Source organism: Pleurodeles waltl, chromosome 6 (assembly GCF_031143425.1).
Source record: "Pleurodeles waltl isolate 20211129_DDA chromosome 6, aPleWal1.hap1.20221129, whole genome shotgun sequence".
NCBI lineage: Eukaryota > Metazoa > Chordata > Amphibia > Caudata > Salamandridae > Pleurodeles > Pleurodeles waltl.
Genome location: NC_090445.1, coordinates 422,377,926 through 422,395,261, shown reverse-complemented (window position 1 = coordinate 422,395,261; position 17,336 = coordinate 422,377,926). Strand labels below are relative to the sequence as shown.

The following is a 17,336-nucleotide window of genomic DNA, read 5'->3' as shown; positions in this document are numbered from 1 at the left end:
GCTCATGCATCTATGCCCACATGCAGTATAGTGCACCTTGCCTTAGGGCTGAAAAGCCTGCCAGAGGGGTGACTTACCTATATTGCTTGCAGTGTGTAGTGGACGGGTCATACGGGCTGTATTTCATGCCAGCTTTGCATTTTAGGATTGTACCAGGGCCCTTGGCCTGCAATGGCAGTGGTGGGTGCACTTGGATGCATGGTCCCTGAGGATGGCACAATCTATGCTGCTGGCCTCAGGGGCCTACCCTTAGTACCCCATGCTCTGGGTACCTTAGTACCATTTACTAGGGCTTACAGGGGCAGCTAAAAGTGTTGCCAATTGTGCCAATGCATCATAACAGTTTTGGGAAAGATCTGCCTCAGGGAACCTGGTTAGCAGGGGCCCTGGGCACTAACAACTTTGGAACTACATCAAATACCAGACAAAAAGTTGGGGGGGGCTAACCATGTCAAATGAGGCACTTTCCTGCACCATCAATGCCATGAGGTACCACCTAAACCTATCCAGATAAAATCACTTATGGAAGTGGTTCTGAGTTCTGTTGCAGCCAAAGCATACCCCACTTCCCATGGGGTTCTCAATCTGCAGAACCAACTGACTCCTTCTCAGCCACATTGTTGTCTGCCATTCAGAATAGTTATGTGTGCCTCCCAGGCATGATGGCTTCTTGTATAGTAATTGTCCCACACACCAGGCTTCACATGTGTCCCCTCCAAGAGTGTTTAGCATCTCAGTGGTCAGAACCAGAGGGCAGTTTGAAGGGATCTAGTGTTGATTCCACTCACAGTCTGTCATTGGAGTGGTGGAGCAGGGAAAATCTCCCCAAGGGCAGACCTTTTTTGGACCCAATCTCACAAGTGACTATCGCCATCCCAAACAACTCCAACTCACAGTTTGGTTCCTAAAGTCATAGAGTTTGGATACTTAGTCACCACCAGAGTGTATGGACGCTCTTAGAGAGGAACATTGCTCAACTAGAGCTTATTATGCAGCTGAGTTGAAACAGTTTGTCCATTACTGTATAGAACAGCACATAATCCTTTGTGCTTCCACAGTATAACATATAGTATGCCATTTGTTACATTTACAGAAAGAACTGCTAGCATACGCTTCCATACGACTGCACCTTGCAGCATACCTGTAAAACTGTAAACACCAGCCCCTTTCCCGCATATTGGTCATTATAGCTTTTATGGAGAATAATTACTCCACGGACATCCCAAGTTCCGTCATGGAAATTAAATGTACTTACTAGGTTTATGTCCACACCTTTTGAACTATTACATTCCTGTCCATTTCAGTTCCTGTCATGGAAGGTTGCTTTCCTGGAGGCTATTACCGCAGTACGAAGATTTAGTGAAATGCATGCTCTAACAGTAGTTCTCAAGTCTTCCAAAACAAAGTATGGCTGCTGATAAACACAATGTTTCTCCTCAGAGTCGTCTCTCCTTTTCACTTAAATCAGACGCTTAATATACCTGTTTTTTCCCGAAGTCGGAGACAGTGGCAGAAAGAGTACTTCACACACTTGATGTTAAAAGAGCACTCATGTATTACATTGAGAGAACCAACCCTTTTCGAAAAACACAGCAGCTGTTCGTTGCTTTCTCACACCCTAGAAAGGGAAACACTATTTCAAAGGCAGGAAGTTTGAAAAGGATCGTTAAATGCATGCAGGTATGCTACATAAAGGCCAAGCAAACATTTCCAACAGTTACACAAGCACATTCTACTATGAAGAAAGATGCTTCTATGGCTTTTCTAGGCAACATTCCTTAGCTGACATTTGCAAAGCAGCTAAATGGACAAATCCACACACATTTACTAAACATTATTGTGTAGACGTCCAAGCAAGACATCAAGCCCTTGTTGGACAAGCAGCCCTACAGACGCTGTTCAAGACATCTGCACGATCTCAAGCATAAAGCCATTATGAGAGGAGAACTGATTCAGTCTATGCAAAGCATTGTGTGTCTGCAGCCAACACATGCTACGAATGGAGTATGTTACCTTGTAAGCATGTATTTGTAGTGCGTGGTGCTGGCAGGCAGTCCGGTGTTAGATTTCATGTATAACACTTTGTATATACATACATGTACATATTTTTTAGTCTTAAAAATATAATACTTGATCTTTACTATTACTTCTTCAACTCCATTCTCACTCGTCATATTGATGGGAAAAAATGAACAGTCTAACAATTGAGCCGTAGAACATGTGTATTCATTTAAAGAGGAGGAATCTCAATGTCATGTCAGCAGCAAAAGACTTCTTTGAGAAAAATAACTTGTAGAGTCCAAGCCCAACACTAGCTGGCATGAGTGTGTATAGCATGTGAATCCGCAGTACTATACCCTAGGAATAAATGCTTTAAGAGTACATAACATGCTCCTTTTCTTGGCTGGCTTAGCATTGAGATCAGTCAACACATTCTGCTCATTGGCCCAGTATACACATGCCCTCTAGTACATGGCTACCTTGATCTTGTGGGCAGTCCTGGAAGACCATAAGGCCTCAATGGCTCAAGCAATTCATGATAGTCAAGATGTGGGCAAATACATGGTTCATGCTGGCCTTAATTGTACTGATTGTCTGGAAAAGGACGGTTGGCAGCGGTGTTGTGCTCTGCTGCCAATCATGAATGCCCTTGCCTGTTCACGGAGAAAGCTAATTCTGCTACAGAATGTTTAAAAGAAAGTAGACCCATGGTGCACTTTCAGAGTCTTTTGACCCCCGCCAAACAGTTTTCTCCCCAATTTAGGAAATTCATAGAGTACTTAGTGGACCGGCGTGTAGGGAACATCAGTGTCCCTAGCCACTGCTGCAATCACTACAGCTCTTTTGAGGCTGGGGACGTAGACCTGGCAGGCAATGTGCAGGCCAGCAAGAGCACCAGTCCTCAAAGTACCCTTCCTGTTTAACTACAGCTACCAAGTGGCTTTAGCTTACCATTGGTGGTGCACAGCAACCCTTTGGGAGGCAGGTTCCAGCACTTTCTTTCAGGGTGTTGATCTTTGATATCTACCAGATGGGTCCTTCATATCATTCAGCCATGGCTAAGCCCTACCGTATCTTTTTGCTGTGCCAAATCTTTCCCCAAGGTGATAACGAAACTTGGAGGAACATATGTTTATTCTGTTGCAAGAGTTGCAAGTTTTACTTTCCAAAGGAGCTATAGAGAGAGTTCATGTTCTGAAACAGGAGAGGGTTTCTATTCTTGCTAATTTTTTGTACCGAAGAAGGGTGGGGCCTTCTGCCTTTGAGTGCCTTCCTGCGAAAAGACTTATTCAAAATGCTCTTACCCGGGGCCCAAATGACTTGATGTTGTCCTTGAACCTTCAGGCTGCTTACTTTCATGCACCTGTTATGCAGTCCTACATGTTACCTAAGGTAAGGCAGGTTAATTTTCAGTTTGCTCTGATTCCCTTTGGCCTCACTAGTGCCCCTCTGAAATTCACAAACATTATACTTGTAGTCACTACCCATCTACAGAGGTCAGGGATACCAGTTTTGCCCTACCTTGATAACTGGCTGTTGAAGGAAGGCTCTCTACAGTCAGCTGTAGATCACCTCTTGAGGACTGCAAACCTCCTGCCATCTTTTGGGTTCGAGTTCTATGAGCCAAACACACACCTGAGTTCTTCACAGAAGCTTACTTTTATTTGAACTGTCCTGCATATGGTACAGTTTAGGCCTTTCCACCATTACAACAAAACCAGGACATTTTGGGCTGTGGTCCTGACATTTATTCTCTGTGCTGGATCTCTCTGAGAGCACCTCTGAGGCTTCTTGACCTTTTGGCCTACTGCATTCTCCTTGTCGAGTACACCAGTTGGCCTATGCAGTTTCTGCAATGGTATTTGAAGTTCTGCTAGGCCCAATACCAAGGATACCTTTCAAATTTAAAAGGACACTGCACACAGTCTGCAGTGATGGCTACTCTACATTAGTTGGCCATTTCTGCCTTTTTACATTTGCTTGACCAACAGGCCTTGTTTAAACCACCTGTTGTGAGAAGGTTTACAAAAAGCTTGATGCACGTTTCTTCCTACATTTATTTGCAGTGCCACAGTGGGACCTCAATTTAGTCTTAATATTTCTCCTGGATGCGCTTTGAGCAGATGCATAGTTGCTGTGTCTCTGGACTTTGAAGACTATCTTCCTTATTGCAATTACTTCAGCTTGTCACCTGAATGAGCTTCAGGCACTGTCAGTGCTTCTGCCATACAAAACCGTTTTCCCCAGACAAACTGGTGCTGAGAGCTCTGGCGGCCTTCTTGTCTTAAGTTTTTACTCCTTTTCACGTTGGGCAGTCCATCACCCATCTTACATTCTCTGCTCCTCCTCCTCACCTCAAAAGCTTTTAGGTTGACCTTACCTAGAAACACTGTTGGACAATCAGCTTTTTTTGGGTTCTCTGCGACAAGCAAACGAAAGGAGTGCAGAAGTGGACCTTGTAGAGGAGGTATATAGTCCTCTGTATTAAGATCTGCATAAGCCCAAGAAGCAGCCACTGAATGGTCTGAGAACTGATTCCACCGGGGTTAAGGCTGCTACCACTGCATTAGCACGCTAAGTGCCTGTCCCTGACATCTGCCTCTCTGCGACATGGTACTCAGTACATATGTTCACTAAGCACTATTGCCTTGACAGCCAGATCTAGCAGAAAGGGCATTTTGCATTCTCGGTCCTGCAAGGTTTTTGGGTCTGAGACAACTCCACAGACCCTCCACCTAGAGAGGTACTGCTTTGGTGTTTAATCTAAAGTGAGGAGTCTGCTGTTAGAGGTATCCATCAGAATAACAACTTACTTCATGATCAAACATTCTGTTGAAAACTCTAACAGCAGATTCGTCACTGTATTCCCTCCTCCCTGTTCTGTGTAGTGGCCTCTTTAAAAGGAGAAACTTATAAGGGTTTGTTCCAATAATTTGATGTACTTAAAAAAAAAAAAAAACTTTTATGTATGTCTTTTTATCATAAGTGTTGTATCAATATAAGTCAGTGCATTTATACGAGTAGCCAAATAATAAGCATAGTTTAGTTTAACCTACACAGAGATGTCGATTCTTGGCACATTACATAAAAATATGCAAGTTAGCCGATGATCACAATATCTAATTATTACATTCAACTGCTGTAGAATGTTGACAGTTTCTCATTTGTACATGAGATGTAACATTGCTCATCTTTTAGTCAATCTAGGTGATGTGGAGCTGCATTTAGCTACGAATGTGCAAAGTGGTGCCCCAGATATCCTTAGGCCTGGATCGGTCTGGTATTAGGGTATATTATATCATGTAACTTAGTACTACTGTATCAATACCAAGTCCTCAATCCAGTCTAAAGGTTCGGAGGGGGCCTATGCCCTATCACATGGCAACTCATCACCTTGCTAATAATGCAATTGATTTATATTCCATGGTTAATGCAGGTATATCTGTTTGGTGCACTCGTTTCTATTTGCTTGTATATAAAAAACAGCCAGCATTCATCATTTGATATATTTTCTTTATGATTTTTAATTTTTATGTTTGAAACTGTGAAATGTGTTTCTTTTTAAAATAAGAATGTTGCGAAACTCGTGACTAGATTGATCTATTCAATGTTAATAAATAAATGAAGATGCTCATAATGGAGAACCAGAATAACAGCTAAGATATTTTTTCTTTTGCATCCCAAAAATGATACTGCTTCTTTCTTGATGTCCTGGACTGCCAAATCAAATTAGATGCTCTGAAAAACACTAGGATTCCTGTTCATTTAATACCCAGTTTGCTTAAAAACGCATAACCCTCCTTATTCGCTCTTGTGGTTTTGCAGTTTTCATGACTTTTCTGTATTAAAGTGCCAGATAACTTGAAGGAAGAAATTCACATAAAGAACACGATTTCCAGAATGTTGCAAACCTTCCTTTGAGGTAATTGAAAGTTGGATCCGCTGGCTTCCACACAGATCCAGTCTTTTATCTACCTATATTTCTCCCACTAACACAGCTGATGTTTTGTTTCACTCCGCAAATATTTTGATTAAAGTTCATATTTATGTCTTTGTAGGAAAATTAAAATTTGAAACTGCTGCTTACAAAGCTGTGTTCTTCATCTTTTCAGTGGACACTAATGCTGTTTTTCCTCCTGCTTTTCTTTCCTAGGGTAAATCTGTGGAGACTTTTGTAAGTCATGGATAGATGCAAGCATGTAGGGCGGCTAAGACTTGCCCAGGATCACTCCATCCTGAACCCTCAGAAGTGGCGCTGTGTTGACTGCGACACTACAGAGGCCATCTGGGCCTGCTTGAAATGCTCACACGTAGCTTGCGGACGGTACATTGAGGAGCACTCACTGAAGCACTTCCAGGAGACCAGACACCCACTGGCAATGGAGGTGTATGAACTGTTTGTCTTCTGTTATGTGTGTGAGGATTATGTCCTTAATGACAACCCGGAGGGAGACCTGAAGCTGCTGAGAAGCACATTGACTGCAGTAAGGAATCAAAAGCATGGCCTGCTGCCCCATGGTGGTAGGACATTGAGATCGATGGGAGGTTCCACGTATACACACTGCAGAGCCCCTCCCAGGAAACCTCAGATGCTTACTGCTCTTTGGCACAGGCGAAGGTTCCTTTTGGCCAAAGCTTTGAGGACATGGTTTCAGAAGAGCTCTGTGGGACAGCTGAGACAGGAGCAGATGAAACTATGGGAGGAGCAGGAGAGGAAGAAGGAAGTAGCCCGGCAACGCAGGCAGGAGGTCAAAAGACGCCTTCTGGAAGAGCTTGCCAATACACCACCCAGAAAGAGTGCAAGACTCTTATCTCATGCTCACAGGGACAGTCTTATTCCTCGCAAGTTCAGGGAGATGTCAGCAAGTGCTCCTACCTCAAAACCAGTGGGCAACACTAGGTTCAGGCAGTTCTACTCCATACAGCGGAAGCCTTTGGTCACGCCAGGCGTGACTGGCCTCCGTAATCTGGGCAATACCTGCTACATGAACTCTATTCTCCAAGTGCTTAGCCACCTGCAGAAATTTAGGGAATGTTTCTTGACTCTTAACCCAGATGAGACTGAAGAGTTATTGGCCAAAACAGCCATTGGGAAACCTCCATTACCGAGCAAGCTGGTGCATGGGTCAGCCTCCAGTATTGGGATAGGTCGGAATGTCAAACTAGGATCCCTGGTGAAACAAAGTTTGCCAGCTGGCCTAAATGGAGGTTCATCCATTGACCGCAGTCTAGAACTGATCCAACCTAAGGAGCCTACGACCAAGCACATTTCTCTCTGTAATGAACTGCACACCCTTTTCCGTGTTATGTGGTCAGGAAAATGGGCACTGGTGTCTCCCTTTGCTATGCTGCACTCTGTCTGGAGCCTCATCCCAGCTTTTCGGGGTTATGACCAGCAGGATGCTCAGGAGTTCCTATGTGAGCTCTTGGACAAAGTGCAGCAAGAACTGGAGTCTGAGGGAACCAAGCGAAGAATACTCATTCCCTTCTCACAGAGGAAACTTACCAAGCAGGTGCTCAAGGTGGTGAACACCATCTTTCACGGGCAGCTACTCAGTCAGGTATTTGTGTGTAAAATATTGTTTGTTATATAAACTCTGATGGTGCTGCTCATTAACTTGTATGCCATTCTACATCATCTGCTTTTCTAGTTGACTGTAGGTATTGTAAAGTTACCTTGTTAACTAATATAACCTTTTCTTATTTGTAAACTCCCCATCCAATATTGTCTTAGAGCTCGAATAGCCACTGCCTATAATCCAAGCGATGTTTAATGGAAATCACTGATGTTCTTGAGAAAATTAGTTTTTTGGTTTAATATGCATGAACTCTGTAATGCTGTTGATCCTCACAGCTGGCACCTTCTCATGATTCACATGATGCCTCCCTCCAGCTTGACTAAAGCCCTCATACCAATTTCAGGGCAAAATTCTGAACCTTGTGCAAATAGGACTTTTCACAGGGATCATAATGACATGATCTATGATGATTATTTCACCTTTGCTGTTTTTGCCAGTTTGATTCCGTCAGGCCAAACCTGCTGAAATTTATCTGGAGAAAAAGCCTGAAAAAACACCAAACATGCTGTATTTACTACGTTAGAAACGATTCTCTGTTATGGCTCATTTTCTTGTTGGAAACATGGAGTTGCGAGCCTTGTGATGCAGGCTTCAGCCAGTAGAGTAAATCTAACTTGTTTCCCACTGCTCCTTTCTAGGCTCCTTACCCACAAGACAATCTTTTTTTGTTTTTTTGTCGCTCTTTGTAAGGAAATGCCTCTTTTTGCAGGTTCACCCCCACATTTGTGGACTGATGCTGCTGTTTTTTTGCATTGAGTCCTGCTAACCAGATCTCAGTACCAATGTTCCAACCCCTTACAAAGTGTATGTCTAATTGGCTATGCCCAGTTGTCAACTACTGACTTAGTACCATATACTACGGACTTATAAGGGCATATAAAGCACAGTGGCCACTCAGGGCTGCAGCACTGATTGAGCCATCCAGAGTGTGATAAAGTACAAAATGCCTCCCAGCCTGCCACTGCAGACTGGAAGGGCAGTGTTTAAGCTTCTAGATTGACTTTACCATTTAAACCAATAGAAAAGTTACCACTTCCCTTAACGAGGCAGGGCATATAGGGCTTATCATTTATATATGTCTTAGCAGCAACACCTCTAAACTGTTGTTTTGCTTTGAAAAAAGTTATTAGCCCCATTGGCTAGTACAGGGTTGCCGCTCTCATCCCAGCCTGGCTAACTGCTGAATGGGACTACCTAACTGGGTACTGCTAATTACCACAATAATCGTGGTATTAAACCCGACCTGATGCCCAGGTCAGTTTTAAGTGTCAAAGTAATGCAACTTTTAAAAAGTTGATAATCTGCAACCGAGCTGGTCCAGTGGCCTCACATGGGCACTGGCCACAGATTTTTGCCCGTCTAAGGAATGGTGTGAATGACTCCCAGGCTTAGGAACTATAGACATCAGAGATAGGGAGAGGAGAGGTGCTACCTGCCCTTAGCAGAAAACTACGCTAGGTGTTAGCCCGAAAGGCGAGCGTCAAAGGGGAAGCCACCTTTGGTCAGCAAATGGCGATAACACTCCTGAGAGACTCCCCTTTGTTTGGGTAGACAGTCTGGAGACTGGGCCAGAGAGGACAGACTAGTGCCCAAAGCTGTTTTCCGTGGGGTGTGTTGCCCGTAGGTAGCCACACCTCTAGGGGGTGCTACCAAGCTCCTCACAGTCACACCCTGTGTTAACCTACCCCTTTTCACAAAACTGGCGCTGCACCTAATTTTTCAGCAGAGCGAATGAAACTCATTGGGGATGTGTGGAATTCAAGATTGAAGGGTGCAGTACCTTATGTGGCCAAAAAAGGTCCCAGGAGACGCCTAGGAACAGCTTGTGGTACTGCACCCTTTCCCTGCTTCGTCCACATTAGAACGGTAAAAGTTGCAGGTTTTTTTCATGCCAGCATATTATAAGTGTAAAAGCGTTAATGTAACCATGTTCTTCCTGATTACATTTCACATGCTTTACTTAATCTTGTTTTTTGAGTCCATGCTATCCAAAGCGTTTTTCACTGAATTAATGCTTTTCTTCAACGGATGTCTCAAATGTGGCATAGCACCAAAGCTGGTACCTTTGTAACGGGGGAACAAGCTTCATGTATCGGCATCGGCCCATGATTCTGGGCAATTAATTTCATCTCCCCGTGCCCTCCAAAAAATGAATCTGCACTTTTGTAATATAATTGATGCTCCTGCAAAGAGCTTCAATGCCTGCTGGTCGAGTTTGCGCTATATAAAAGTGCAAAATAACCACAGTGATTTTGGAGAAGATTTTAAGTCATAAGTAGACCTGCACCAAAAATTCACATAGATGCCGAGCATGAAGTCGCTTTAAAACATATATCCTGTCATCCTTTGTGGCATGAAAAAGTGCTTTCAATCGTGTATGGTGCGGTGTCTGTTGGATTTCACCAGGAACTTTTACACACAGGCAAAAACACATTCACACTCTGCCTCTCTCTGTTTGGAAAGACTTAAAAAATGTTGGTAATTTCACAAAGTAATGTGCTTTTCCCACTTACTGCACCTACAAATCTGCATTCCTCGCTCTTTCCGCTGCCCCTTAAGCCTCTCTCGTGGGCTCTGCTTACCATATAATAGAATGTTTCAGCCACTGAAAGTGTGGGCTGAAAAAGTTTGTTTACACAGATTAGCTCTTGTCAGGTTGATTAAAAGTGACCCCTCCAGTTTCAACTTCTTCTTAGTAACATCAGGAGATGTCATCCATTATGACTCAATTTTGCCCAATGTGAAGCTCCAAGTCTCTTGTAAACTCTTTAGCAAACACTTTTCAGGAGAACCATTTTAAGAAGATTTATTCTCCCACCTATTGGCAACTGCAGTATAAGCCACTTTCTTACTTGTGCAACCACATTTATCATACTTTTGCCCTAGTTCTCCACTGGGGCATCTTAGGGATTTTGGGGGCCTTGGGCCAAACGTATTTTGGGGCCCCTGTTCGTAAAAGATAAGAATTTATGATCCAGCTCTTTCTCACCCTCTTTGGCCAGGTCACTGACAATGCACAGGCACTTAAATTCTTAATTTGTTTACATCTAATATTAAGGGAATAGTGATGTGTGTTTTCAATACATGTAATAGTAGGAGCTCAATAATATTACTGCACATAACTTACGTGACACCCTCCCATTTCTCATATGTGATGTCCCGTTTTGGTATTAAAGAACCTTTTTTTTATGGATGCTGCATGAAACAAACACAGTATTTCTCTAAAAAAAAAAGTCAGTAACAGTCCCTCACACAACACCTTCATTAAAAATAAATTAAAAGAAATCGGTACGAAAAACAATCTAAGAAATGTTCAAGGTCGTCAGGGCAAGACTGCAGTGAATGGAGTGCTTTAAGTATATGTAGGGCCACTCAAATTATATGGCAGAGAGGAGCAAATTATGCAGCAGGGTTGACCAATTTCATGTGACCAGAAAAGTCCAGATATGCATTTACAGCGACAATAGCTCTAACTCAAGCAAATGCGAGACCTATTGCATTACAAATGCTTGTTTTAACACAGTGGTGGTGCAATTTGCTATAGTTTTTCTTGTCCTTTTTACTCCCCTTTCTGTTATATCAATATATATGTAGTATAAGAAACATATTTCTAAAGAACAGATGTTTCTGAAGTTTATCATCCTCCAGGTGTATTTCTAGAAATTGGACTCCATTCCAGCTGCTGCATGAGTTACAATACTACTGGTATTTAGGTTAGCTCAGGCTAGGCCTCCTCTGTCACTGCCATAGGCTCATGGCTTTGACTGCTGACCGAATATTGAAGACAGATGGCAGCTTCATTTTAAGAACTATCAGAAATGTCTGGACATGGAAAAAATGTGCATGTTGAGAAGCTTTTTGGTTCCAGCTTTGGTTTATTGACTTCCATTAACAATATTCAGAAGGAATGTCTACAGTAAGGTTGACCGTTTCTGGCCTACACTGAACTTATATATGGGGCTTTTGCTGGAATTTTAGAATGGAAGGAGAGTAAGTGTCTTGCCTGAGTTTAAATTATTTTTGTTTTTTGCCTTCTACACTTTCTTTAGAAGTTCAAATATTTATTTTTAAAGACAGCAAAGATGTTGGCCCTTTAGGTGTGGGTGACAAAGTGAAAATCTATTTTTAGCACAGTTTAACTGGTGGGAAGGTATTTCACCCAGTCACCCCAACCTGTGATTTCTGTCTACTCACCATCATTGGAAAGGTTGGTGGTCCAGGCTTCTTAGGCCAAACCACACCCTGACATCTTCACAGATCTTGGTGATGTACAGACTTCGGATTTCTTCAAACCCTCAGTGCTTCTGATCTACTAGATAGTGGGCGTAGCCCTTAAAGCATTGCTGAAGGTGAGGCCATATTACAACCATATTTCACTTTAATTCAGTTCTCATATGTTTATTCGATTTTAAATAAAATCATTCGGGAAACGAGCAATACATCACATCACTGCTTTAAAAGCCGCTCATAAATGTATGTCCATTGCAGCATGAGAACAATTTATCAAAATAAAATCCTTTCATTCCATGCAAGCAGTAGTGCAGGTAGCAAGATCAACACTCCTGCAAAGGTGCATGGTATGTTTTCAAAACCATTGTGACAGATCGATTTTTATGTTTGATATCCTACAGGTTTTATAATATACAGAAATCAAAAAATCTCCAAGGTTCCACTATGATTCTGTTAGTTAGAAGCCTAGGACATCCTCAAACATACAAGTATACGCCTTGCCTCATGATCCAACCCTGGCAACCTAAACGGTACTATTTGGCTAGAAAAAAGAAAATAAGTAAGATGTAATAGCCAGTTAGAAGCCGGGAGGTCAATCTTCCATTGTTTTTTGCAACTTCACTGCTGCTTTTTAAAAGGAGCACAAACATCAGTGCTGCCTAAAAGCTTCATCCCTGCACTTTTGGAATTTTAGGTGCTTTGAAATAGGTTTTAAAAAGAGAGATAAAAAATTTACAAAAAAAATACAAAGTCCAGCAAAGTTTGGTCTGAAAGCCCATCACACGGACAAGCAAATACAGTGCCAAAAGCGTTCCAGAAACACAGAAGATTGCCACACCTTACCTGCTCTAAAACGTAACAGGAGTGATCTGACCTAGTGTGTCAGATCTAGGGTTAAATGGAACACTGGCTTGTCTGAACATGATACCAGAGTGTAATCACTAATGGAGCTTTTAAGTTCTATGAGTAATCTTTGTGCCTGGCTGCATTCTAAGAATCAGAGCTTAACTACCTTTTGTCATCCTTGATTAAGGAGGAGGGTGATTCAAACGTATAGGACAGATCTAATTCTTTGAAGTTGTTTTGGACATACCCTAACCAAGAGATCTTTAAAACCTTCCTGGAGTAAGACAGACTTGTATAATATCCTTGTTCAGACTAGTCTCTCTATTGACACCGATCGTTACCCACAGAAAGAGGGGGTCAGCTTCACTTGCTCTGAGATATACTGTAGACTTGGCCCTGAGTGAATAGCATAGAGGGAGCTGGTAGGAAGAAGACACAGGAGCAATCTACATATACGGTTTTCCTTTGCCTGCAAAGAAAGAACATTGGAATGCCCCCAAACTCCTGCTCTACACCGAGTTGCAGGGAAACAGTGAGATTTGTTTATGATCGACAGAGGTGAGGGAGTCTCCATTCATACAGATGGGAGAGATTAAATATTGCTCCTGCTGATTTGCTAAGCGTCAGGCAAAAATGCCTCATCTGTGACTGCCAAGAACCTGATGAGTCGAAGGCAACCCGCAGGTAAGGAGACCTTTTAACTCAACTCAGAGACGGACTGACGATCTCTAATGTGAAAGCATTGCTCCTTTCCAGTCTGCATACATTGATATGGGACTTTCCAAATTTGATGACTAAATCTAATTTGGTCATATAAGTCACAAAGGACTCCACCAAACTGCAGAGTTCTCTTGGTGTGCATGCCATAAGTATTGCTTCTGCTTAAAGTAACACTGGCATTTGTGAACTCCCTATGTTCGGTACATCACTTACGGCTATACCTAAGGAGGAATTCAGATTGTTGAAATATAAAATAAACAAAGGATGCAACCTTGACACACTCCCCTTACTAATTGAGTAGGCTCTGACCTTTCTCCCGATGGGCCAAAGCAATCTTTGGCAGCTAGGTTTTCATGTAGAATGTACAGGAAGTTCACCAGCGCTTCTCCAGACCCAAATCTAGCAGCATCAACCAAAGCTTTCTGTGATTCATGCATTTGAAAGCTGTTGAGAGATCCATAAAGGCCGGACACAGTGACCAGCTCCTGGCAATTATATACCTGCCAATAATCAAATGCAGGTTAAGGCATTTGTTCGGCCCTGGCTGGAACCCATATTGACAGGGGCCCAGAAACTTGTGTTTATTCTCCTAAAATCTTAGGCAGGTGAAAAACACCTTTCCCAGGATCTTAACCGAGCTGTTCATTTAAAGATATAGGCCAACTGCATTTAATTGACATACGTTCCCCCCAAAGGGCCCCACAGGTCACTATTGCATTTGTTGAGGTCCATAGGTAACCCATCTGGCCTTGGAGTTTTCCCACCTGGGCTTTGCCTGATAGCCTCCTCCACTTCCGATAAAGTGACACAGATTTGGGGATCTGTTCTGTTTATTCAAAGGTATCGCTCCTTGGTTACCCTTTCACCCTTGCTGATGAATCAGTTTAAAGTGTTTGACCCATTCCGAGCTGGGTATATTGCAACACAAAGAATTGGTTGGAATGCTCCTTCGCCTAAATCTTTCACCATGTCCCAAAATATTTTACTATTCTTTGTAATCGTGGAATTCTGTAGCAGTTCCTAATCCTTATTAGACAATTCCTCCCTCCTTAGTTCTTGCGTGGTACGCTGACCACCAGTGAGTCTCTTGGTTTAGGGGACAAGGCCTATCGAACCATCTTGGGCAATCCCAAAAGGCTTCATCAGTCACCTACTCTTGATACAGACATACAAATCTTCAAATTGGGCTAACCTGACCTCTCTGCTTGCATCGGCCAGCCAGTTCAAGAATAAACCTAAATGCTTCACCAAAAGGGAACCAAGAAAGCCCTTGGGTCCTTCAAATGCCAGATAAGCCATAGGCCATTGTTAGGAGGTTGAATAAGCAGTAACAACTTGTAGGCTTTGTTACCCTATACACTGGAAAGTGCCCTACAGTGATCCAAAAGTTATGGTCCCCCTACTCTGTTCCACGAACAGCACCCTGGGAAAAACAAGAAGAGCGATTTATAATTGAACATATAATAGTCAATAATTGAGGGATGGCTGTTTCCTCTGCAAGAAGGCTCAATGGGTCCACCCCTTCAAACATTTGAACAATTTTAACAAAGTTGGCTGCAACTATATAGTGACCAAGCACCTGCCCTCTGTGGTCTGGATTCTCTACATATTCTTCTGATCCCACTTATCCCCAACCTGTTGGTGTTAAACATTAATTTATCATTGAAATCCCTGCAGACAATATAGTTGGGTAGGGTCACAATTCCAGCAACCAAAGGTTTAAGATCAGTTACTTGGTAAAATGAATGTGCGCTGTATTTGAAAAATCATTATTATAAAAATTAATCAAATAGAAGTAAAAAGAGCTCAGATTATCCTTAATAAGCAGAGTTTAAAAGCAGAACTTCTGGTATGTAATACCAGTACATAAACAATGAGGTCCAGTCATATCCAAATTGAAAAGCCACCCTTTTCTCTGCCTTGTTGGGAAGGGATTGCATGACTGGGATGACGAGCATAACCATAAAAGTAAAGGGAGGTTAGAGTCATATTTATCAATAATAGCCATCCAGGCCCTATTGTTGATTGACTTAAGACCAGCTATATTCCACCTCATTAAAGAGAAGGAGGCTATGATTTGTTAAGTCCCATGAATTACTGCCCTTTAGGTTGCTGCATTTACCGTACAATTCTTGATGGATGGAAACTCCTTGGAGACAATAGGAAGTCAGTCTAAAAGGGAGCAATTAGCCAAGGCCTCGTATCAGTTTGCTGCAGGTATAATGATCTTATCCACGGAGCAAGTAGGGGTGGTTTGGGAGGCCTGCCCAGCAGAAGCCTATCCTTAGGCAGTAAAGATTTGTCCACCACACTTTTCAAACTGTTTACATGGGCTGCAGGGATCATGTCATTACGATTAACCAGTTGGGCTGAATGACTGGGTTTGTAAAAATACCCTAGTGATACTATTGCCATTTTATCCCAAACCGAAGGTCTCATTCAGTACTTTTTGCGCCACATGGGATGACATAAAATTTACAAAAACTCATTCACCATGAATGTCTTTAGGGCTGACCTCAATCCATCCAACCCTTTGTGTCAACAAAATGTCTTCAGCAGCTGAAAAGGAAAAACCTCTATTGCGCACAAGTTGGTTCAATACTTTATTGTATAGTTCCTCTCCTGTCTCCCCGGCCCTTGTGTAGCAGAGGTACTCAAGTAAGGATCACCACATAAGGGCAAGTAGGAGGAGGGAGGTTGATAGGATCACATCTAGGATTCAGAACGGCCTCACTCTCATTGATCTCTGCCCTAGTGGGCTTTAATGATTGGTTAACTCCACACTGGCTTGACTGCCCAAGTTCAGAAAGGGCACTTGCAGCCTAACACATGAATTGCGCCTAGGGGCCCTTGTTGCAGAGTTAGCACAGCTCATATGTTGTAGCCGAACCTTGGTTCCCCCAGACAAAGCCCGAGGGCTGAGATGCTAAATAGGTAAAATGGGCTTGGAAACTACCTGCTATAATAAAGTTTGGGCTTGTGGCGATTGGGAGCCGCTGCTGAGGGAGGGCTGCAAGTTGTAATTGAATACACTTTATTCGATCCTTCAATGTTGAGAGTTCTTCATGCAACAGCACTTCGAATTTAATACAACAGTCATCCACAAGGTGCTGCAGGTAAAAAAAAAAGAAAAAAAAAAAAGAAAAAGATGGTAGAGTTGGAGTTATTAAATCTTCTGCCGTGGTTGTAGGAGGGTTGGGGGTGGAGACATAGTTTGGGGGTCAAAGTAGATTCCTCTTGGCACTGCTCGGGTCCCCTGTTTTGCCATCTTGGTGGTCAAAGAATGAAGGCTATCGGTAGGACCGTCCGGTGTCAACTGAGGGGCTGCTACTGTCAAGGCGGGTGATGGGGCTGGGGCAGGAGCTATTTCTGGGGGCAAGCACAGCACCTTATCTCAAAGATAATCTTCTTTCTGTCAGAGTAATTCCATACTAGTCTCTCCCAATTCCCTTTCCAACATTCTATCTATAGAAGTGCTTTTCACTGTGGGTGTAGTTTGGGTGGATACCCCAATGGTTTTCTTTTTCACCATGATGGAAGCTCGACTAAGGTGGTTGTAACTAATCAATCCAGGTACATAATAATGAAGGGAGGAAGAAGAAAGTAACTAATAATGAACAGCGTACCTTCCAGTGCACAGCCTAGAGCAGAGGCCCAGCCCCTGACAGGCATGGACGTGCCTGTCCTTGGCCAAGGCTTTGTCTGGGTGCATCCAGCACATGTCCCGTGCTGCAAGCTCCTTGAATGTGCTTTAAAGTGCCGGTCTTGTGCTCCTATGCCCCCTCACAGAGCCCTCTGGGGCTTGTAGTGCCCTTCCACAGCACAGAGCCACCCTCCGATCGAGTTGCGTGCCGTGGGCTCCTTAATCACACTTGAAAGCACCGGTAGCTTGCTCCTCTGCCCCCTTACAGAGCCTTCTGGGGCTTGTAGTGCTCCTACACAGCACCAGCACAGGGCTAC

At 43.1% G+C, this 17,336-nt stretch overlaps 1 protein-coding gene across 2 annotated transcripts in view; it reads left to right on the top strand.

Moving 5' to 3' along the window:
* Nucleotides 1-17,336, top strand: part of USP49 (ubiquitin specific peptidase 49) — a 356,661-nt gene that overhangs the window by 209,373 nt on the left and 129,952 nt on the right. For both annotated transcript variants that reach the window (XM_069238415.1, XM_069238416.1), the window contains one exon: nucleotides 6,155-7,562. In XM_069238415.1, the coding sequence (XP_069094516.1) occupies nucleotides 6,183-7,562 (1,380 nt within the window). In that variant the 5' untranslated portion in view covers nucleotides 6,155-6,182. The remainder of the gene's footprint in view (nucleotides 1-6,154; nucleotides 7,563-17,336) is intronic.